At 34.0% G+C, this 19931-nt stretch overlaps 3 protein-coding genes across 4 annotated transcripts in view; 1 reads left to right on the top strand and 2 right to left on the bottom strand.

The window, feature by feature from the left end:
- LOC107735035 (phosphatidylinositol glycan anchor biosynthesis, class B) overlaps positions 1-4872 on the top strand; it is a 7622-nt gene extending 2750 nt beyond the window's left edge. For both annotated transcript variants that reach the window (XM_016546862.1, XM_016546866.1), the window contains exons 5-12: positions 1140-1270; positions 1368-1508; positions 1615-1666; positions 2503-2714; positions 2805-2869; positions 2945-3158; positions 4394-4574; positions 4719-4872. In XM_016546862.1, the coding sequence (XP_016402348.1) occupies positions 1140-1270; positions 1368-1508; positions 1615-1666; positions 2503-2714; positions 2805-2869; positions 2945-3158; positions 4394-4574; positions 4719-4850 (1128 nt within the window). In that variant the 3' untranslated portion in view covers positions 4851-4872. The remainder of the gene's footprint in view (positions 1-1139; positions 1271-1367; positions 1509-1614; positions 1667-2502; positions 2715-2804; positions 2870-2944; positions 3159-4393; positions 4575-4718) is intronic.
- A 50-nt stretch (positions 4873-4922) lies between these two features.
- On the bottom strand, positions 4923-13255 carry LOC107735054 (cell cycle progression protein 1-like). Its single transcript, XM_016546873.1, has 5 exons — positions 13154-13255; positions 12184-12309; positions 9754-10469; positions 8118-8714; positions 4923-5940 (listed from the first exon to the last, which is right to left on the bottom strand). Exons 2-5 carry the CDS (start codon positions 12262-12264, stop codon positions 5760-5762), a joined length of 1575 nt encoding a protein of 524 aa, XP_016402359.1. The 5' UTR covers positions 12265-12309; positions 13154-13255; the 3' UTR covers positions 4923-5759.
- A 167-nt stretch (positions 13256-13422) lies between these two features.
- LOC107735833 (cell cycle progression protein 1-like) lies at positions 13423-18762 on the bottom strand. The gene is made up of 7 exons (XM_016547402.1): positions 18690-18762; positions 17822-17906; positions 17519-17595; positions 17223-17421; positions 14966-15049; positions 13549-13785; positions 13423-13433 (listed from the first exon to the last, which is right to left on the bottom strand). Exons 1-7 carry the CDS (start codon positions 18747-18749, stop codon positions 13423-13425), a joined length of 753 nt encoding a protein of 250 aa, XP_016402888.1. The 5' UTR covers positions 18750-18762.
- Between the last annotated feature and the right edge of the window lie 1169 nt (positions 18763-19931).

The following is a 19931-nucleotide window of genomic DNA, read 5'->3' as shown; positions in this document are numbered from 1 at the left end:
CTCTGCAGTGAATGGGTGCCGTCAGAATGAGAGTCCAAACAGCTGATAAAAACATCACAATAATCCACAAGTAATCCACACCACTCCAGTCCATCAGTTAATGTCTTGAGAAGTGAAAAGATGCATGTCTGTAAGAAACAAATCCATCATTAAGACGTTTAACGTTACTTCTGGCTAACTTCTCTCACATCAAAATCCACACACATATTTATTTAGAGCTGTTTTGGCTTGTAAACGGTACTTGATCTGTGCAGATTTCTCTCCTGATTCAGACAAGACGACATTTTCACTGTATAAAACATTATTATGGATTGAGGACTCATAATCGGAAATTTTGAAGTTAAAAATGTCTTAATGCTGGATTTGTTTCAGCTTTTAATGAAATGGTTATTGACTATCTAAAGTTTGCATGCCTGTAACTCAAGAAGTATTAAAGATATCTTAATGCCCTTTTTAGATATTGGGTCTTAACAAACATTCCTTTTGGAATCTTCATTTTTAAGGCCCTCTATGGTCCGGTTCCAGAGATATTGGAATTTTAATATGGCTCCAGGAGTAAATTGTTCAAACGTACATATTTTCAGCATTAGTTAGTGTCATAACTACCAACTAGTGACCTGTTAGACTCTTTTTCTGCTCTCTCCTCTTCAGCTGGAAGTATTTGTCTCTGGTGTCGCTGGCCGTCGTTGTGCGTCCCACAGCTCTGATCGTCTGGCTTCCTCTGCTCTTCTATCATTTCTGCATGGAAAAGCACAAGCTGAAGCTCATCACACAGCGATGCTTTCCCATTGCGTAAATGTTGCATTTGTTTCCACTTGTAATTTACAGTCTGGATGATGCTGGCGAGAATCTGTGTTAGTCTGCTGTATATTCACTGATGTTTCCATCATCTGTGCAGGGCTCTTGCATTGGGTGTCTCAACACTAATAGACGACAGTGATGCAATGCTACATTTCTCCAAATCTGATGAAGAAACAAACTCATCTACATCTTGGATTAACTGAGGGTGAGGACATTATCAGCCAATAAAATTTTTTAGGTGAACTATTCTTTTAAGATATTAGGCAGATGCACAAACCCTGCATTAATTTGAATGCTTTTGTGTTGGTTTGACTCTGTTCTGCTGTGTTTTCTGTCAGTATTTCTGTCAGCTGTGTTCATGGTTCACCTGGTTCTGCTGCAGCCGGACTCTGACCAACACCATGGAAACGGTTCTGACCAGCCTGGCGCTTTGCTCTTACCCTTTACCCGGCTCCAAAACGCACAACAGGTGCATTATTTAATGTCATAACTACACACCACTGAGTGCACGAACCCGTTAAAGACTCACTCTTTTTTTTTTTTTTTTTCTGCTCTCTCCTCATCAGCTGGAAGTATTTGTCTCTGGTGTCGCTGGCCATCGTTGTCCGTCCCACAGCTCTGATCGTCTGGCTTCCTCTGCTCTTCTATCATTTCTGCATGGAAAAGCACAAGCTGAAGCTCATCACACAGCGATGCTTTCCCATTGCGTAAATGTTGCATTTGTTTCCACTTGTAATTTACAGTCTGGATGATGCTGGCGAGAATCTGTGTTAGTCTGCTGTATATTCACTGATGTTTCCATCATCTGTGCAGGGCTCTTGCATTGGGTGTCTCAACACTAATAGACTCTGTGTTCTATGGAAAGGTATTTTTTTATTTTATTCACATACTTAAATTGTGTATTGTTACTTGTATACTTATGTGTTTAGTTCTAGTGAACAAAAAGCCTAAAACAACAAATGTATTTTTCTTTCTTTCTAAACACTACCTATTTTGAGTGAAATAGATCATGCTCAGGTCATATTTCAACCCAACAAAAAGACATAAACTAGTGTTATTTTAGTATTATTTATGTACTATTATAGTATTTATTTAATATTTTAAATTCACTATATACATCAGTTTTCATTTTAGAAATTTTTATTAGTTTGTATTTTTTATAGTTTTTATTATTTCTATGTAGCTTTTTTTAATTTCAGTTTTAGTAATTGCAGCATTTAAACTTTTAGTTTTTGTCTAAATATACTTTTTTTAACTTTATATTTTATTTTAATTCAGCTTTTTCAACTTTTTTCCCAGCTTATTTTTAATAAACAAAATGTTTTTGTTTTTTTTTTGTCATAGTTTTAGTTAATAACAGACATGAATAAGGAACTGCACTTTTCATAAAAATAATAAATTATGACGTGTTACTACTAAAAATGTATAGAAGTTTAAAAATATGTTACCAAAAAAAAATAAAAAATTTAAACATCTGGACGCTTCATGGTAAAAAGAATTAGGGAGGAAAATGTGGTTAATTGTCATTATGCAAAATTATAATTTGTGGGTTAAATATGCACTGGACATATTCTTTACAGTCTTCATGTGATTCCCACTTTTAGATATTTTTAAATAAAAGCAAGAAGCTTTCAGGCATAGACAGAAGTGTGAAGTTCATGTATCATCATCATTACCCTCATGTTCTCTGTATTTCTGAAGTGGATCCTGGTCCAGTGGAACTTCCTGAAGTTTAACGTGCTGCACAATGTGGCCGAGTTTTACGGAGCTCATCCGTGGCACTGGTACTTCACTCAGGGTCTGCCGGTCGTGCTCGGCCCGCACCTTCCTCTCTTCCTGCACGGATGTTCACTGGCTACCAAAAAGCACAGAATCCTGCTGATAACCGTCTTATGGACTACAGCCATTTACAGGTGCACCGAGACACAACACATATACAGAGATAGCATTGGACGAGCATGCAAAAATCTATTTTATTTAGCTCATTAAATGTGTTTTTGCAGTTTGCTTGCACACAAGGAGTTCCGGTTTGTTTATCCAGTGCTGCCATTCTGTATGATATTTAGCGGTGAGTGCATGAACATTTAGCTGTTTGTGTAGATTTGAAAGCGTTCTGAAGGTCTTCACGTGCTTGCACTGACAGGCATGTCTTTAGCGAAGATGCAAGCGTGGAGGAAACCTGCTGCTGCTGCGCTGCTGCTCTTCAATCTGATTCCTGCATTATACACGGGTTTAATTCACCAGCGTGGATCTCTGGACGTCATGCATGACCTGCAGCAACTGTGTGACGTCAGCGAGTCTCAGAACTCGCCTGAGCTGCTGTTCCTCATGCCGTGTCACTCCACACCGCTCTACAGGTAACCATCTACATCGAAAATAATTACGGTACTCTTTGAAGTACTTTTTATACTATGGTGCATTAACTCTGTAAAGCCTGGCATATGAAATAATAGAAATGTTTTATTTTATTAAATGGAGCAGTTTATTGAAACTTTAGACAAAATAATTTTTAAAAATTGAATATGCATGTGTATCATATTTGATACATCAGGCTTTTATGGCTCATATAGTCTGATATAGTGAGAATATGTAGTAAAAACATCTCAATATTATTCAAAGGGCCAAACTGAGCAAAAATATGCAATTTGGTGCAGATGCTGATATTTATATGGTAAAAGTAAGATGAAATTCTGATGCTTGTAATGTAAATCAGTGAGATCTTTATAACAGTGCAGCAGATAGTTACATAAAATAATATAAATATTATCTCCAATAATATGTCTTAAGATATTTAAATGCGTAGTTGGTGCACTATAATGCATTATAAAGGAATTCATAATTTATGTTCTAATGCATTATATATTTTCATAAATAATTGTAACTATTGTAATATTTAAAATGCATTTTAATATCTGCAGATTCCTTGTTGCATCTGAAATTGGTTGTTTGCCAAGTGTTTCAATGCATTATACATTCTAAAGGTGTGAAAGTGAATAGATAAGAATTATAATGTATTATAACTGTAGTTATAATTAATTATGAGATCATACATTGCATTATAAGGTGCATTACAAGGCATAATTAATGCATTAAAAATGAATTACAATGCATTATATATGAAGGCTATCACTCTCATTTATGATCAAAGCTCTGTAGTTTCAAAACATATAATGCAGTGCAATAACAGTTGAGATGAACAAACAAACGTTCCTTTAAAAGCCTGATGATCAGATTTGATACTTTTGATACTCAGATGGTGAATCAAGTAAACTTAAGCTGCTTCAGTCCAGTAAGTGTTCATCTGGAAATACTACTAACAATATCTTAGGATATGCTTAAGTTTACCTGATAAAAATCAGTCAAGATTTGACCGCAGAAAGACACGTGACGCTCGAGCTGAAGCTGGACGTTTGTACAATTACACTAAAAGAGCTTTAACTGGATAAAAAACTCTCAATCAGACAGAAGGCGTGGAGTAGATTGTATGCGACAGGTTTAACAGCAAAGTTTGATCATGTTGATCATTTAGAGGCGCATCCAGTACTTTATAGGGTTAAAGCAATAAGAGGCTGGTTGCACTTATGTTTTGCAGTCACCTGCACTGTCCCCTCAAACTGCGGTTCCTGGAGTGTCCACCAGATCTCACGGGAAATGAGGAGTATGTGGATGAAGCAGACGTGTTCTTCTCCAACCCTCTTCACTGGCTCAGAACGTCCTTCCCATCTCATTCCAAGCTGCCTTCACATATAGTGCTGTTCGACTGCCTGGAGAAGGTAACAGATCCAAAACAGTGAAGTGCAGTCACATCACATCACTAAATGTTTACACTGTTTGCAAAAATTATATATGCACACTAAAGTTCAATACTTACTTTTAGAGGTTTGATCAAATACCGAGTTTGTTTCTTTCTCTTTCAGGAGATTTCATCATTCCTGGAGGAAAACCGATTTGCCAAAAAAGCTGAAATATTCCACACTCATTTTCCTGAAGGTCGCGTGGGACGGAACATATTAATATACACGAGAGGATCTGAACTGAAGACTAAATAAAGTTACATTTTTTGAAGCTGTACAACTGATCTCAAACTTATATAAAGAGTTTTGTTTTGTTACACTGTCTTTTTCGTTTTTCCAGTGTAAGATCCCGATCTTTTTCAGCTCAAAGCAGGAGGACAATCATCAGTGAAGCAGTGAAAGACTTTTATTCTAGACTTTAAGTGCAACATTAAGCAGTTTAAGTGCATTTGTGTTCAATTACATTAGAGCCGTTTCCAAACAAGGAATGTAATTTAGCCGATAGCCACACAGACAAGAAAAAGAGGGAAAAATAGTGCACTAACAAGTGCAGATTGAAAGTAAATCTTAAATCATACCTTCTACTGATTTGCATGTTCCAAGAAAACTGGTACAGCAGAAACCGGTCAAACCAGATTACTTCAAAGTTATTTTTAATAAGTTTTCCTTATTCTTCCAAATCTACTGAACTTTTGAGATGAAAATAATTTAAATATAATGCATTTTGATTGGTTATTTGGGCCTAAGCAAAATTAAACATACGTTTCTATTTCAGTTTTTTTGTTTAGAAACATTCATAATTAATTAAAATGCAACAAAACAAAGTGCTTTTTTTTTTTTTTTTTGGTAAGTAATCCAAATCAAAATAATTCGCACATTTGTTATAATAATTTCCAATTCTTTTTGCATAAATTCAGGGAATGGGGAACATAAATGTGCCTTTAAAAAAAATACCTATAATTAATTCTAATCTGCTAAAAAGTGCCGTTTGGATGCACCGTAGTGCAGAAAGAAAAACACGCTAGAAATCATTCAACCAGCATTAGAACATTTACACTGTGCAAAAAAAATCAGAGAAAAGGTGAAACCAAAGCTTTCTTGAACCCTCTCCAGGACAAAACAAACAAATTAGGAGCAATATTAAGAAGAACTGAAATGTTTCTTCTAATATTTGGGATCGAAGGGCATGGGACCCAGCTCTATTTTGACATCTGCGAACTGTCGGTTGGATTGGCTCCATTTCTTGGCTCTCTGAGGACGAGGACGAGGCTGATGCTGCTTCCTCTGCTGCCGCTGACAGTGACGCCACGCCTTGCCCTTCGACCCCGGCCCTTTGAAGGGTCGACTGCAAATTTACAAACAGGACATTGTTTAGGGTTTACCACAAAGCCTCATGCGTGGTTGACTCATGCGTGTGTGCATGCAGACTCTACTGTTTCTCAGACCTACAGACAGAGAAGCAACAGAAACCAACAGGGTTATGAACAAGCAACCTGTGTGCACTAAAGTGATAACAGACAACAAGAAATCACCCGTTACTGACCAATCCTAGCTCAGCAAACACTCACATGCGCCATGTTATCAGATGAGCTTTTGCATTTTAATGGAAATTCTATGACTGTATATAATATAAATCTACTCTGTATGAATGATGTTTTTTTTTTAATTAGTTTTGAACATCATTTTATAGAAATTATCTCAAAAATACAATAAATGTTGCTCTTATAATAGTGACACACAGTATTTATTTTCCAAATTATTTTGATCAAATGTAATACTTATATTTGTTGTATTTTTCAAATGTTAAACTTATATTCAAAATGCTATCAGACAAGCTTTTACATGTTAATATAAGTATATATGTCCATATATAAGTCTATATTAGGGTTGTGACGGTGAGGTTCGTTGGAGTTTTCCCTCTTCCTCACTTTCCTTGCCCGTGCGCATTTTACTTAAACTTTCAAATTAACAGCAATTCTGCATCAATTGGTTGAATGGATTCAACAAAACGGTACAACGACAAACTAACTTATATTAAACATATAATAGAACTTTTGTTAACAAACTGAATAAAAATACACCATGCTATAGGCCTAATATAAAATAAATAACTTACACAAAGTTTAAATATATATATATTTAAAAAAATAAAATAAACAGAGAATGTTTATTAGCCAAAACGAGTAAGAAAGCTTACACCTTGATGTAAAATAAAATAAATAAATTACACAAAGTTTTAATACAGTAAAAATCAGCAAAAACTGTGGAACCAAATACATAATAATCGAATGTTATTAAAAAAACGTACAAAATCACCTTAGATAAATGGCAAAAGTCAACAGTCTTTTCAAAATCCAAAATATTGCCAAACATCTGGAAATCCGCTTTTGCATTTCGTTTCGAAAATAAATCTTAATCTTTAATTGTAGTGTCTGTTCTCTAACTGAACTAAATTATTTTTATTACTATAAAAAAATCAAAATGACAGTGGGAGGCGGTCTATATGAATGATTTGTGTTTTAATTGTCTAAATCTAAAAAAAAAAATATAATAAAAAAAAATAAAATAGCCTAAATCTTTAAAATACAATAAATGTTCTCTTATAATAGTGGCACAAGGTATTCATAGAGGACACAAATGGTATTTATTTCCAAATTACTTTTTTAAAATATTTAAATGTTATTATAATGTTATGTTGTTATAATTAACAAAAACCACAACTATTTAAAATCGTTTTTAAATAAAGCTGAAATAAAATAAAATATAAATATTAGATGAAGCTAAACTTAAAAAGCTTAAAAATGAGAAATTTTGCCTTGGCAACTAACTGAAATAAAGTAATTTTAAGTTGAAGAATTACAATTACTAAAAATGAAATAGAAATATAAAATAGAATTATATTTAATTAAATTTTTAAAAATGAAATAGAAAAGTTAAATAGAAATGACAAAAGCACATAAAATTACTTAAAATTAAAATGAAAACAGAAAATATAAAAAATAAATGCTAATTCAAAATGTTAATAAATACTTTAATACTATGTAAAAAACACAAATAAATTAACACTAAAAATAAATAAGAAGTGTTACTTAATTTAATTTACATGTGGATTCAGATCATTTAAGTGTTGATAATTATTAAAGTTGCCATACGGAATGTGTTGTAGATAGGGTTGCAAAGCGGCAAAAAATTATCCAAAAGTTTCTGAAAATTCCTAAAATTTACAAAAAAAATCCCGGAAAGTTTCCAAAATTTCTGGAACGTTTTGGAAACTTTACGGAAATGCTCCGCCTTTTTACAACCCTAGTTGAAGAAACGTTAAAAACACATTACTGCATAATTTAACAATGCCTTTAATAAAAAACATATTAAGCAGGCAACAGTAAATGAGGGGCGGAGCTTAATTAAGGATCAATTCCAGATAAATAAAATACAGTCATATGCAAATTATGCTGAGTTAGATTATAATTTCACTAGCTGGATCTCTGAATAAGATTATTTTGACACCACAAAACAGCTTACCTCGGCCCAAAGTATTTTAGATAGGTATCTCCAAATATGTGGCGGTATATGTAGTCGTCCAGATCCTCGAACACGTCGTCGCTGAGGCTGTGATATTCGTCTATTTCCTCGAGGTAATCCTCAACGCCGCTGACAAAGTCCGTAAACAGCATCTGGTCGTGAATGAAGACGCCGTTATAGAAGAAGTTACCGATGAAGCTCTCCAGCTCCCTCCAGTGGTGGAAATGTCCGACTTCTTTCTGCAAATAGCTGCGCAGGAGCTCGTTAAACTCATCGGCGCGGATGGGATCCATGGCCTTGTTAAACAGACTCATGGACTCCTGATAGGCGCAGTCGAACACTCCAGAACAGCCTTTGGGTGGCGTTTTCTGTCCCATGGTGCTGTGGTCTCTCTGAGCGCCGGGTTTGCGCGTGTTGCGATCGGCGTGAACGGAGTCGCTGGTTGATTTGCGAGGATGTCGGTGTAAAGGTTTCTGCGGCTGCCAGTCTTCGGCGCGCTTGTTTCCTTGCTCCTGCTTAAACGTGTGATGCTCGGGTTTGCCGTCGTGAAACCTCTTTTCATGGCTGAAGACATTCGAGGCCGAGTCTTTAAAATGCCTGAACGTCGATTTAACGGCATATTCACGTTGCACCTGCTCTTATATTAAAAATAAGGTAGATACAACCAGCAGAGTTAATCAACCATAAAAAAAATTCTTTTTTTAATTTTGTTACTTTAAATAAAATAAATGTATTTGACTTCAGCCAGTGTTATTTTAATATAATTTAGATAGTATTATAGTTTTTTTTATATTTTGAATTAGTTTTTGTATTTTTACATTTTTGCGTGCTTTTGTCATTGTTATTAAATATAGCTTTTTTTTTTTTTAAATGTCTATATAGTTGTTATTAATTTTTATTTTAGTGTTAGTAATTTTAGAACATCAAGTTAAACTAAATGAAAATGAGAAAAGGTATTTTATATTTTGTTTTAAGTAAATTTTTATTTTAACAGGAAGCCGAACTGTTAATGTGGCCAGTTCCCATGAATTTTAAAGCATTTACTTTATGTTTGAACGCAGAAATAAGCTATTTTTTTTTTATGTGTGAGACTTCCAATTCATTAGCTTTAGGTAAATGACTAAAAGCATATCGTGAAAATAACACGATAAAGCAGCATAATGTACTGTTTGTATAAAAAGTAAAGTTACTGTTAAGTAAAATAACTAGAAGCGAATGACACCAGAAGTCTTGCATATTCACGTTGCACCTGCTCTTATATTAAAAATAAGGTAGATACAACCAGCAGGGTTAATCAACCATAAAAAAAATTCTTTTTTTAATTTTGTTACTTTAAATAAAATAAATGTATTTGACTTCAGCCAGTGTTATTTTAATATAATTGAGATAGTATTATAGTTTTTTTTATATTTTGAATTAGTTTTTGTATTTTTAAATTTTTGCGTGCTTTTGTCATTGTTATTAAATATAGCTTTTTTTTGTTGATTTGCGAGGATGTCGGTGTAAAGGTTTCTGCGGCTGCCAGTCTTCGGCGCGCTTGTTTCCTTGCTCCTGCTTAAACGTGTGATGCTCGGGTTTGCCGTCGTGAAACCTCTTTTCATGGCTGAAGACATTCGAGGCCGAGTCTTTAAAATGCCTGAACGTCGATTTAACGGAGTCGGAAAACTTCCGGAGGTTTTCCTTCACCGCCTCTTTGGCTTTCTTGATCTGCTCCTTGTGATGGTGCACAAACTCCTTCGTGGAGTTCTTCACAGCGTCTAAGGTTTCCTTCACTTTTCCCAGCATCCCATCCTTGGGAATCTTGGTCTTGACGTCCCTGTCGCCCTTCGCTCTCTCCTCCTTCGACTCCACGTACAGTCTCTCCCAAAGATCGGAGCGCTGCTGCTCGAACTTCAGCTTGTTCTCGAGCTCCTGAAGTCGCGCCTGCAGTTCTTCGGTCTCGGGATCCGTCTTGCCCTCGACGTCCTCCTCTTTTCTTATTTCCTCCAGTTCCTCCTTGAGCTTGTCGGTCACCTTGCGCTCTTTATCGAGCTCTTTCCGCAGCACCTGAGCTTCGGCCATCAGCGCTTCCCTTTGGCTCATGAAGCTGCGCACTTTCTGTTTCTCGTCCTGTAAGTGGCCCTTCAGTCGCTGGTTTTCGGACATGATGGAGTCGGCCCCGGCCCCTCTCTCCTCCAGCTCTCGTATCTGTCCCCGCAGGGACCGCAGCTGCTCCTTCAGGGCCGACAGAGACGCTTCTTCTCGCTCCAGAGTGCTTTTAAGATGCTGGTTCTCTGTGGTCAGGTCTTTCTGCCGAGACTCCATTTGGCTTTTGGTTTGCGTCAGTTGCACGTATAAATCTTGTCTTTGGGCCTGTGTTTTCAAACAGGAAGCCGAACTGTTAATGTGGCCAGTTCCCATGAATTTTAAAGCATTTACTTTATGTTTGAACGCAGAAATAAGCTATTTTTTTTTTATGTGTGAGACTTCCAATTCATTAGCTTTAGGTAAATGACTAAAAGCATATCGTGAAAATAACACGATAAAGCAGCATAATGTACTGTTTGTATAAAAAGTAAAGTTACTGTTAAGTAAAATAACTAGAAGCGAATGACACCAGAAGTCTTGCATATTCACGTTGCACCTGCTCTTATATTAAAAATAAGGTAGATACAACCAGCAGAGTTAATCAACCATAAAAAAAATTCTTTTTTTAATTTTGTTACTTTAAATAAAATAAATGTATTTGACTTCAGCCAGTGTTATTTTAATATAATTTAGATAGTATTATAGTTTTTTTTATATTTTGAATTAGTTTTTGTATTTTTACATTTTTGCGTGCTTTTGTCATTGTTATTAAATATAGCTTTTTTTTTTTAAATGTCTATATAGTTGTTATTAATTTTTATTTTAGTGTTAGTAATTTTAGAACATCAAGTTAAACTAAATGAAAATGAGAAAAGGTATTTTATATTTTGTTTTAAGTAAATTTTTATTTTATTTAAACTAACAAAAATGTTTTTTTATGGTTTTAGTTTTGGTTAACTATGATAACCCTGATTTCAACTAGTTGTCAAAGCAACACTTTCCGTTTTCTTGATGTACTAAAATAACTAAAACTGAAATAAAATCAGTGACTAATTAAAACCACAAAACACTACAAAATTACTAAAAATATAACTAAAACTAAAAAAAATCGGAAAATACAAAAATAAAAAACATATATAAATCAATTCATGAACCCCCGTTTGGGAAGCCTGTGATAAATGATGTCACTTCCTGAAGGATGAGTATTTTAAAGTATGTTTTTTTCTTGAAAGCAGTCAGCAGTTACACTTTTTGAGGAAATCGATCTACAAATGGCTTAACTATTATAGTATCTCAATGATACTAGAACAACACTGACAACCAGTAAAAATTGGTGAATTTTGTTGCAGCCATACTTTGCTTTCCCCCAAAAATATAGTTGTTATTAATTTTTATTTTAGTGTTAGTAATTTTAGAACATCAAGTTAAACTAAATGAAAATGAGAAAAGGTATTTTATATTTTGTTTTAAGTAAATTTTTATTTTATTTAAACTAACAAAAATGTTTTTTTATGGTTTTAGTTTTGGTTAACTATGATAACCCTGATTTCAACTTGTTGTCAAAGCAACACTTTCCGTTTTCTTGATGTACTAAAATAACTAAAACTGAAATAAAATCAGTGACTAATTAAAACCACAAAACACTACAAAATTACTAAAAATATAACTAAAACTAAAAAAAATCAGAAAATCGGAAAATACAAAAATAAAAAACATATATATAAATCAATTCATGAACCCCCGTTTGGGAAGCCTGTGATAAACGATGTCACTTCCTGAAGAATGAGTATTTTAAAGTATGTTTTTTTTCTTGAAAGCAATCAGCAGTTACACTTTTTGAGGAAATCTATCTACAAATGGCTTAACTATTATAGTATCTCAATGATACTAGAACAACACTGACAACCAGTAAAAATTGGTGAATTTTGTTGCAGCCATACTTTGCTTTCCCCCAAAACACGAGAGATTTTGAGAGGAAACAATGATGCATCCAGGTTACCTGTAACTCTTCCTGTTTGACTCTGAGATGCTGGTTTTCTTTAGTTATCTTATCCATGACGTTCATGAGGGACATCACCATGTCTTGCTTTTCCTCTAGGTCTTCCCTGAGATTCTCAACCGCTTCCTAAACGCATGGAGACTGACGTGAGAATGACGCCCAGGAAAAGCTACTCTACTGTTCAAAGTCTGGAGTCGGTAAGATTTTTTAAATGTTTGTTAAAGTCTCTTCTGCTCACCAAGGCTGCATTTATTTGATCAAAAATGCAGTAAAAATGGTGAAATATTATTAGATTTTAAAATGACTGTTTTCTATGTGAATATTTTGTAAAATGTAATTTATTCCTGTGATGCAAAGCTGAATTTTCAGCATCATTACAGCCAATAGAAAGTTCAAAAGAACAGCATTTATTTGAAATAGAAATCTTTTGTAACTTTACAAAGGTCTTTACTGTCACTTTTGATCAAGTTAATGCATCCATGCTGAATAAAAGTATAAACTGCTTCAGAAATAATGAAAATCATATATAATGCTTATCTGAAACTACATAAAACTAGTTAAGATTTATAAAAAATTAATAATTAGGAATAACAGACATACATTAGACTGAGCCAGGAATGTAAAAAAGCCCAATAACGACAATACAGCAAAAGTGATTTAAATGTATTAGTGGAAAAATAAACGAGTACAAAAGTAAGACAAAGGACACTAAATCTCAGCATCTAAAGCTGAATCTGAGAGGAAATTATCAGCAGAAAAGCTACAGGACAATGAAAGCTGAAACAAAGTTCACCAATGAGAATGACAAGAGAAACCAGAAAACACAGAGAGCTATTTCCAGAAGACTGGATTCAAACTTTAGTTGAATGCTCATATTATCCCTCTCTGGTATAAAACGAGTGTTTGAATCCGAGTAATAAAGCTTTTCTATCAGCAGTAAAGCTCAGTGAGCGGATTGTGACAGACGGACCTTACTTACAACATCCAGCTCTCTCTTACACGGCCCTTCCAGCTCATTCACGCGACTCTTTTCTACAATCCTCTGCCTCTCCTGAATCTGGACTGTGCCTGGAATAACTAAAACTGAATATATATATATATATATATATATATATATATAATAATAAAAACAAAAAACAAAATTCAACTAAAACTACACTAAAAACTAAAATTACAATGAAAAAACTAAAAAAAAAATACTGAAAAAAACTTCTTTTTATACTAGTGAAAGCATGTTAATTAATTTATATCTGTCATGTAGTAACATTATTAGTTGCAAATTAAAACACCTAAAGTATTATGTTAAAGTAAAATGTTAAAAAAAGAATGATAATAAAATAAAAACTATTATTAATTGTATTGTGCTCATATCTGATATATATCTGATCTGTATTGAGTAAATGCTGGAGTGATGAGTTGTTTTGAGACGCAGCACCTCCTCCTGTCTCCTGTGGGGCTCCTGCGGGTCTCCAGGCTCTGAGCCGGCGGTGCTCCTCCTCACTCTGCGTCTCCTCACCACAGGACTGGCCTTCACCTCACCCTCCTCATCCTCACTGCTGCTGTTACCGCCGTCTCGCTGCACAGGCTGATCCGCTGGGAAAACTGAGTACGGATAAAAACACACACAACCCAGAGGAATTAACACACACACACACAGTCACACACATACACATACATGGTGCTGACGTCCCATTGACGTCTGTTGTTCTTAAATGAAGTGAATTATAATTACCACTGGGAAGTGTGAAATAAATAAATAAATAAACAGCAGTAAATAACAATAGCAATAAATAAATTGCCAAAAGTAAATAAATAGCAATAAATACACAGCAATACATAAATAAATAGCAATCAATAAACAAGCAAATAAATAAATGCATATATAAAAATAAGTAAATACATAAATAAACGGCAATAAGCAAGTAAGTAAATAAATAGCAATAACAATAAGTAAATAAATAAATAAATGTCAACAAGTAAGCAAATAAATAAATAACAATATGTATATGACTGGATAAATAAATAGCAATAAGTAAACTAAAATAAATAAATAGTAAAAAAAAAAATAGCATTAATAAAAATAAACAGCAGTAGATAAATAATAAATAATTATTAAGAATTAATAATAAAAAAGGTTATTTTTGGCACTCAGACAGGTATGTTCTATGCAACTATTTTGATAGAGGGAACAAGATACATTTCTAGTTTCAACATTATTTGTTCTTCAGACATTCCTCTTTTAAAGAAAAAAGTATCAGCCGTATGCAAAGTGACCCACATTTGGTCTTTGACCACTGAAAATGTGCACAATTTAACAATTTACTCAAGGAGCCACACTGAAATCCCTATATCTCTGGAAATGAAGCATATAGGGCCTCAAAAATTAAGATACCAAAAGAAAACATTGTTAAGAACTGAAATATAAAAGGATATTTAGATATCTTTAATACTTCTTGTGTTACAGGCATGCAAACAAAAACACAAGACATGCTTTCTCCCATTTTTGAACTGAGTTGAGACAGAATGACCCAACACTAATAGCTCACAGTCTAGTCGAGATATGGATTTACGACACATTTAATAGCATGCCGAAATGTAGGTCAAACAAACACATTAATGTGGCTTTTTCGCACACTTTACACGTGTTATTTACTCTCACAGCCATTGGCTGGGCGTTTCATCAGAATCTATTTTTGCCACATCACTCACAAACACGCTCACGGTCCTCAGAGCTTTATCAGCATGCTGATCACAACACGCTCACACTCCCATGCCAGAGCACCTGAGAGAGAGAGAGAGCTGTGCAGATGGCTGCCATATTCCCACAGCGTCCTGGAAAATCCCCATCTGCTCCAACACCAGTCTGCTGCCGCTCCGGGAGAGAGAAACCAACATGTCTTTGTGTCTTATAAGGGCGAATGTCATGAAAACTCATAAAAACGTGTGGGTCATATTCAACCGCAAAATCAAACGAAATTATATTTTGCATTAAATTTAAGCATTATATTATTATCATCATCACTATTATTAAGAATTATTTAAAAATGCATGGAAGCTTGTTTTTCGCCATGGAATAAAAAAGGTAATTGCAACTTTTTATCTCACAATTCTGACTTTCTGAAAATTGCGAGATTGGAACAGAAATTGGAAGAAAAGTCTGAATTGTGACTATTTTATATCTCACAATTCTGACTTATCTTCTCAGAATTAGGAGTTTACATCTTGCAATTCTGACTATTTTTTTGAGAACTTAGAGATATAAATCATAATTGTGAGATATAAACTCGCAAAACTGAGAAAAAAAGTCTGAATTGTGAGATAAAAACATGTAATTGTGAGGAAAGTCAGAATTTTGAGATCAAAAAGTCAAAATTACCTTTTTTTATTTTATATGCCTTGGTGGAAATGAGCTTGACTATTTTCTCAATTGCGAGTTTATGTCTCACAATTCACTTTTCTTCTTAGAATTACAAGTTTGCGAAATCTTGCAACTCGTAATTGCAAGGGAAAAAGTCTGAAATTTAAGACATAAGTCACAGTTACATTTTTTATTTTTTTTATTCAATGGCAGAAACGACCTGAACTTTTTTCTTTTTATATCGCACAATTCAGTCTTTTCTTCTCAGAATTGCGAATTTATATCTACATATAATTGTGAGTTTGCATCTTGCAATATCTCGTAAAAAGTCAGAATTGCAAAAAAAAAAAAAGATTCACAATTACCTGTTTTTATTATTATTCTATGATGGAAATAAGCTTCTATCCACCTTATTTATCAATGCGGAAGTAAGCTGTTTTCTGTGAATGTGCGAGACTTCCGGTTCATTAGCCGCTGTAGGGAAATAACGAGAAGAATAACAACGTGCAGTAAACGGTAAAACTATTTGTGCTACAAACCAGTGTGTTCATAATTAAGATAATACATTAAAATAATATGGTAAGACACACCAATTTGCAATATCAAGCAGCGAAACGAGCTGTTTTTTTACACTTAGAAATAGCTGGAAGTGGATGAGACCGGAAGCAAGACACATTACATTTACAAATGGCCACACCCGCTCTTACGGGAAAAATAAGGTGGATAGAAATGAGAGTTTCTTTATGCAAAAATATTCACATTTAAGCATTACATGTAATTTCTGAAATATGACCCAAACATTTCTTTATGAGATGAATCCATAAAATGAAAAACACGGACACAATGGGACGATCAACACACCGGGAATTTCAGGGCATATTTCTAGGAAATTCTGAAACTTTCCCACCACGGCACCACCCTTTTTCAAGCAGCTTGGGAATTCACCCAGTATTTTCAGGATAACGGCAAATGACAGATGGATGACAGATGTCAGAGGTCACATATGTATAAAAAAAAATTCAAGTTCACCTGGAAAGCTCCTCTTTCCAACTTCGGAAACTTTGGAAATTGTAATTACGATGCATTGTGCAATTTCATTTTTCTTTTTTTCTTTTTCACTTATTGACAAATACAGGAAGCTTGGTACAACACAATGAAGAGCAAATGATGTACATTTGAAATGTGCAATTGATGCATATTTTATCTTTCTTGCACTACCAAAGAGAATCATGGGAAGTGTAGTTTTACCACACAAGCTTGATATTTTATGCTAAAAATTGTGATATTTGATTTAGATTTGGACAAAAATTGTATTATTAATTGCTAAATAAAAATATTAAACCAAATAAGAAATATTAATATTGTAATATTTCACCATTAAGACAACAGATCATAAGCTGCTTATATATAGATCATAAGTCTTGTTGTAATTTAGGGTTTTATTTCAGTTAATCATGCAGCCTTAGTTTTGCATGCTCAATCGCTATCTTTCTCAACAGTAAATAAATCGAGTACAAACCAAACTCTACCGTCAACATTCTCAATTAAAACTCAACTGTGATCAACACCAATCATCTTCCAACATGATTCTTTTCTTTAATTCATAAAGACGAGCTTAAAGAAAATCCCACTGCTAATTAATTAGGACATTCATTCGCATGTAAACATCTTTTCCACTCACTTGTCTCTGACTCTCTAAACGTGTACTGGCTGCTCGACGAGCTTCCGAGATAGAGCTCCTCACTTCCTGCTTCCTCCTCCGCCTCCTTAGCAACAGGCTCCTCCCACGCGTCAATCTCCGCCTCCTGAGAGTCCGCCAGGGTGATGATGTCAGAGTTCTCACTGGAGGAGCAAAGGATCACATGTTCTTCTCCACCCGCCTGCAAGAAAACACAAATGGCACTTCTTTAAGCCTTTAAATTCCTCTCTGCAGAACAATAACACTCGACAGGAGGTAATTTTCAGGCTTAATCACACCTCTTGGGCCGGTTCCGCCTCCTCTCTCAGTGTGAGGTCTAGTGAAGACTCTCCCAAACTCTCCTCACCCTGCTTGGCTGAAAAAACAAGCTCAAATATTTCAAACTTGTTTGACCACTCTGGATTTACACATTCATCCTTTCCCTCTTGTGTGCTGATGACACACATGATAAACCACACATTAATACTGCATTCTACATCAGCTGTAATCATTAAATTCATGCCACAAAACCTGCCCTCTCAAACAACATAAATAGTTTTGTGTTTATTCATTTTAAGTGACACAATGCGTGACATCCTCACCATCAGGTACGTCCAGAGCGTGGATAACCGCTCCATCCTCACACTCTCCGGCGTAATCCGGCCCCAGATTTTCAATATCCGAACCCTATAAAACACACACACACACACACAGTCACTATGGCTTAACTTTAAAAGTGTTAAGCTTTTAAAAGTAAGTATTTGCTTAAGAAACAGTATAAAAAACAGTGAAGTGAAAAACAACTTGCATATATTTATATAATTTGTGTGTGTGTGTGTGTGTGTATATGCATACAGTATATATAATTTATAAATGTTTGTATTTTTTTTTTTATAATTTTTTATAAAAAAGTGTCATATTTCAATCCAAAATAAAAAAAGAGTATCAATCAAAAATGTGCAAATGTGCTTCATTGTCATGAAAATAATGTATAATTTACATATACATGTATAATTTACATTACATTATATATACATTACACATCATTTATATATATATATATATATATTATCAAGTTACAATTTACATCATTTATAAGTGTTTGTATATTTTTATAAAAAAAAATTTAAATCATTAAATTGAGTTAATCTCACAATCATATTTCAAAATATTTTAACCCAAAATAAAAAAAAGTATCTAATGAGTATCAATCAATTAAAAAATATGGAAATGTGCTTTATTGTCATAAAAATAATGCCAAATTGCAAAAAAAATCCCCAAAATAGGCTTAATTTTCTTTATGCAAAATATAATTTATTATTTCTATTTTTAGATTTAGGAGTAAAATATGACCTAGATGTGTTCTTCACCCAGCAGAGGATTGTACAAGAATAACTCCCAAAAAGCATTTATACTGAGATTAGAAGTAAACCCGATGGGTAACGATCCAAGCGATAAAACGTGAATCACCTCATTACTAATGACTGTCCATCCGCAGGACGACTCCGTGTCACTGGAGCTGTCGGACATCTCTCAACCAGCTACAGGACAAAAATAACCACAACAGAATCATGGACTGTTACTCCCGAGGGAAAAAAACACACACATTCGGCTATGCAAAGTTTGCAAACTGCATTATTTCAAGTCTCATCTTATGTTGTTGTCCTCTGTAATGAATGCTCATTTATGGGATGGAAATGTCAGGTTGACCCTGTCACTGGGAAATGATTATTCTGCTTTTGCAGAAGCCGAGAGGTCTCCATAAACAAGAAGAATTACAGACACAATAAAGAAACTTCTCATATAGATCTGACAGTAACACTGAAATCTGATGCATTCTGGTTTAATTTCATACTAAACTTTTTTTAACCCATAAAACATTGCATTCAATATGCAAGAGTTCATGAAAAGTCTGTCACAGCACGCAGGTTTGGAAAGGCGTGAGGGAGTAAATAATGTCAGAGCTTTCATTTCGAGGTGAACCAAGATCTGAGTCAAAACTATCATCTGGTTGTTTCACTGGTTTGTTTTTCAGGAAGAGCTAGCAAAAATAACACACTCTGGTTTAACCATCCAAAAAAGCAGAAGAACAGAGCCATTGCACACATATAACATCATCCAAACAAAACCACTGAACACGGAAACGCTTTAACAGATTTAATGAGTGCAAAAGCATCTGATTCATGATATTTAGGTGCTTATTAGTGTTATAGATCAGAAGCTTTCAAACTGACCACAAAGGAGTGCTGGAGGGTCCATGGAAATTTGTAATAAATAAATATAAATGTTTGTATTTTTTTTTTTATAATTTTTTATAAAAAAGTGTCATATTTCAATCCAAAATAAAAAAAGAGTATCAATCAAAAATGTGCAAATGTGCTTCATTGTCATGAAAATAATGTATAATTTACATATACATGTATAATTTACATTACATTATATATACATTACACATCATTTATATATATATATATTATCAAGTTACAATTTACATCATTTATAAGTGTTTGTATATTTTTATAAAAAAAAATTTAAATCATTAAATTGAGTTAATCTCACAATCATATTTCAAAATATTTTAACCCAAAATAAAAAAAAGTATCTAATGAGTATCAATCAATTAAAAAATATGGAAATGTGCTTTATTGTCATAAAAATAATGCCAAATTGCAAAAAAAATCCCCAAAATAGGCTTAATTTTCTTTATGCAAA

The sequence above is a fragment of the Sinocyclocheilus rhinocerous genome, unplaced genomic scaffold (assembly GCF_001515625.1).
Source record: "Sinocyclocheilus rhinocerous isolate Xijiao unplaced genomic scaffold, SAMN03320098_v1.1 scaffold942, whole genome shotgun sequence".
NCBI lineage: Eukaryota > Metazoa > Chordata > Actinopteri > Cypriniformes > Cyprinidae > Sinocyclocheilus > Sinocyclocheilus rhinocerous.
Note: the sequence above shows the minus strand (reverse complement) of the source record. Positions and strands in the feature narration are given on the sequence as shown.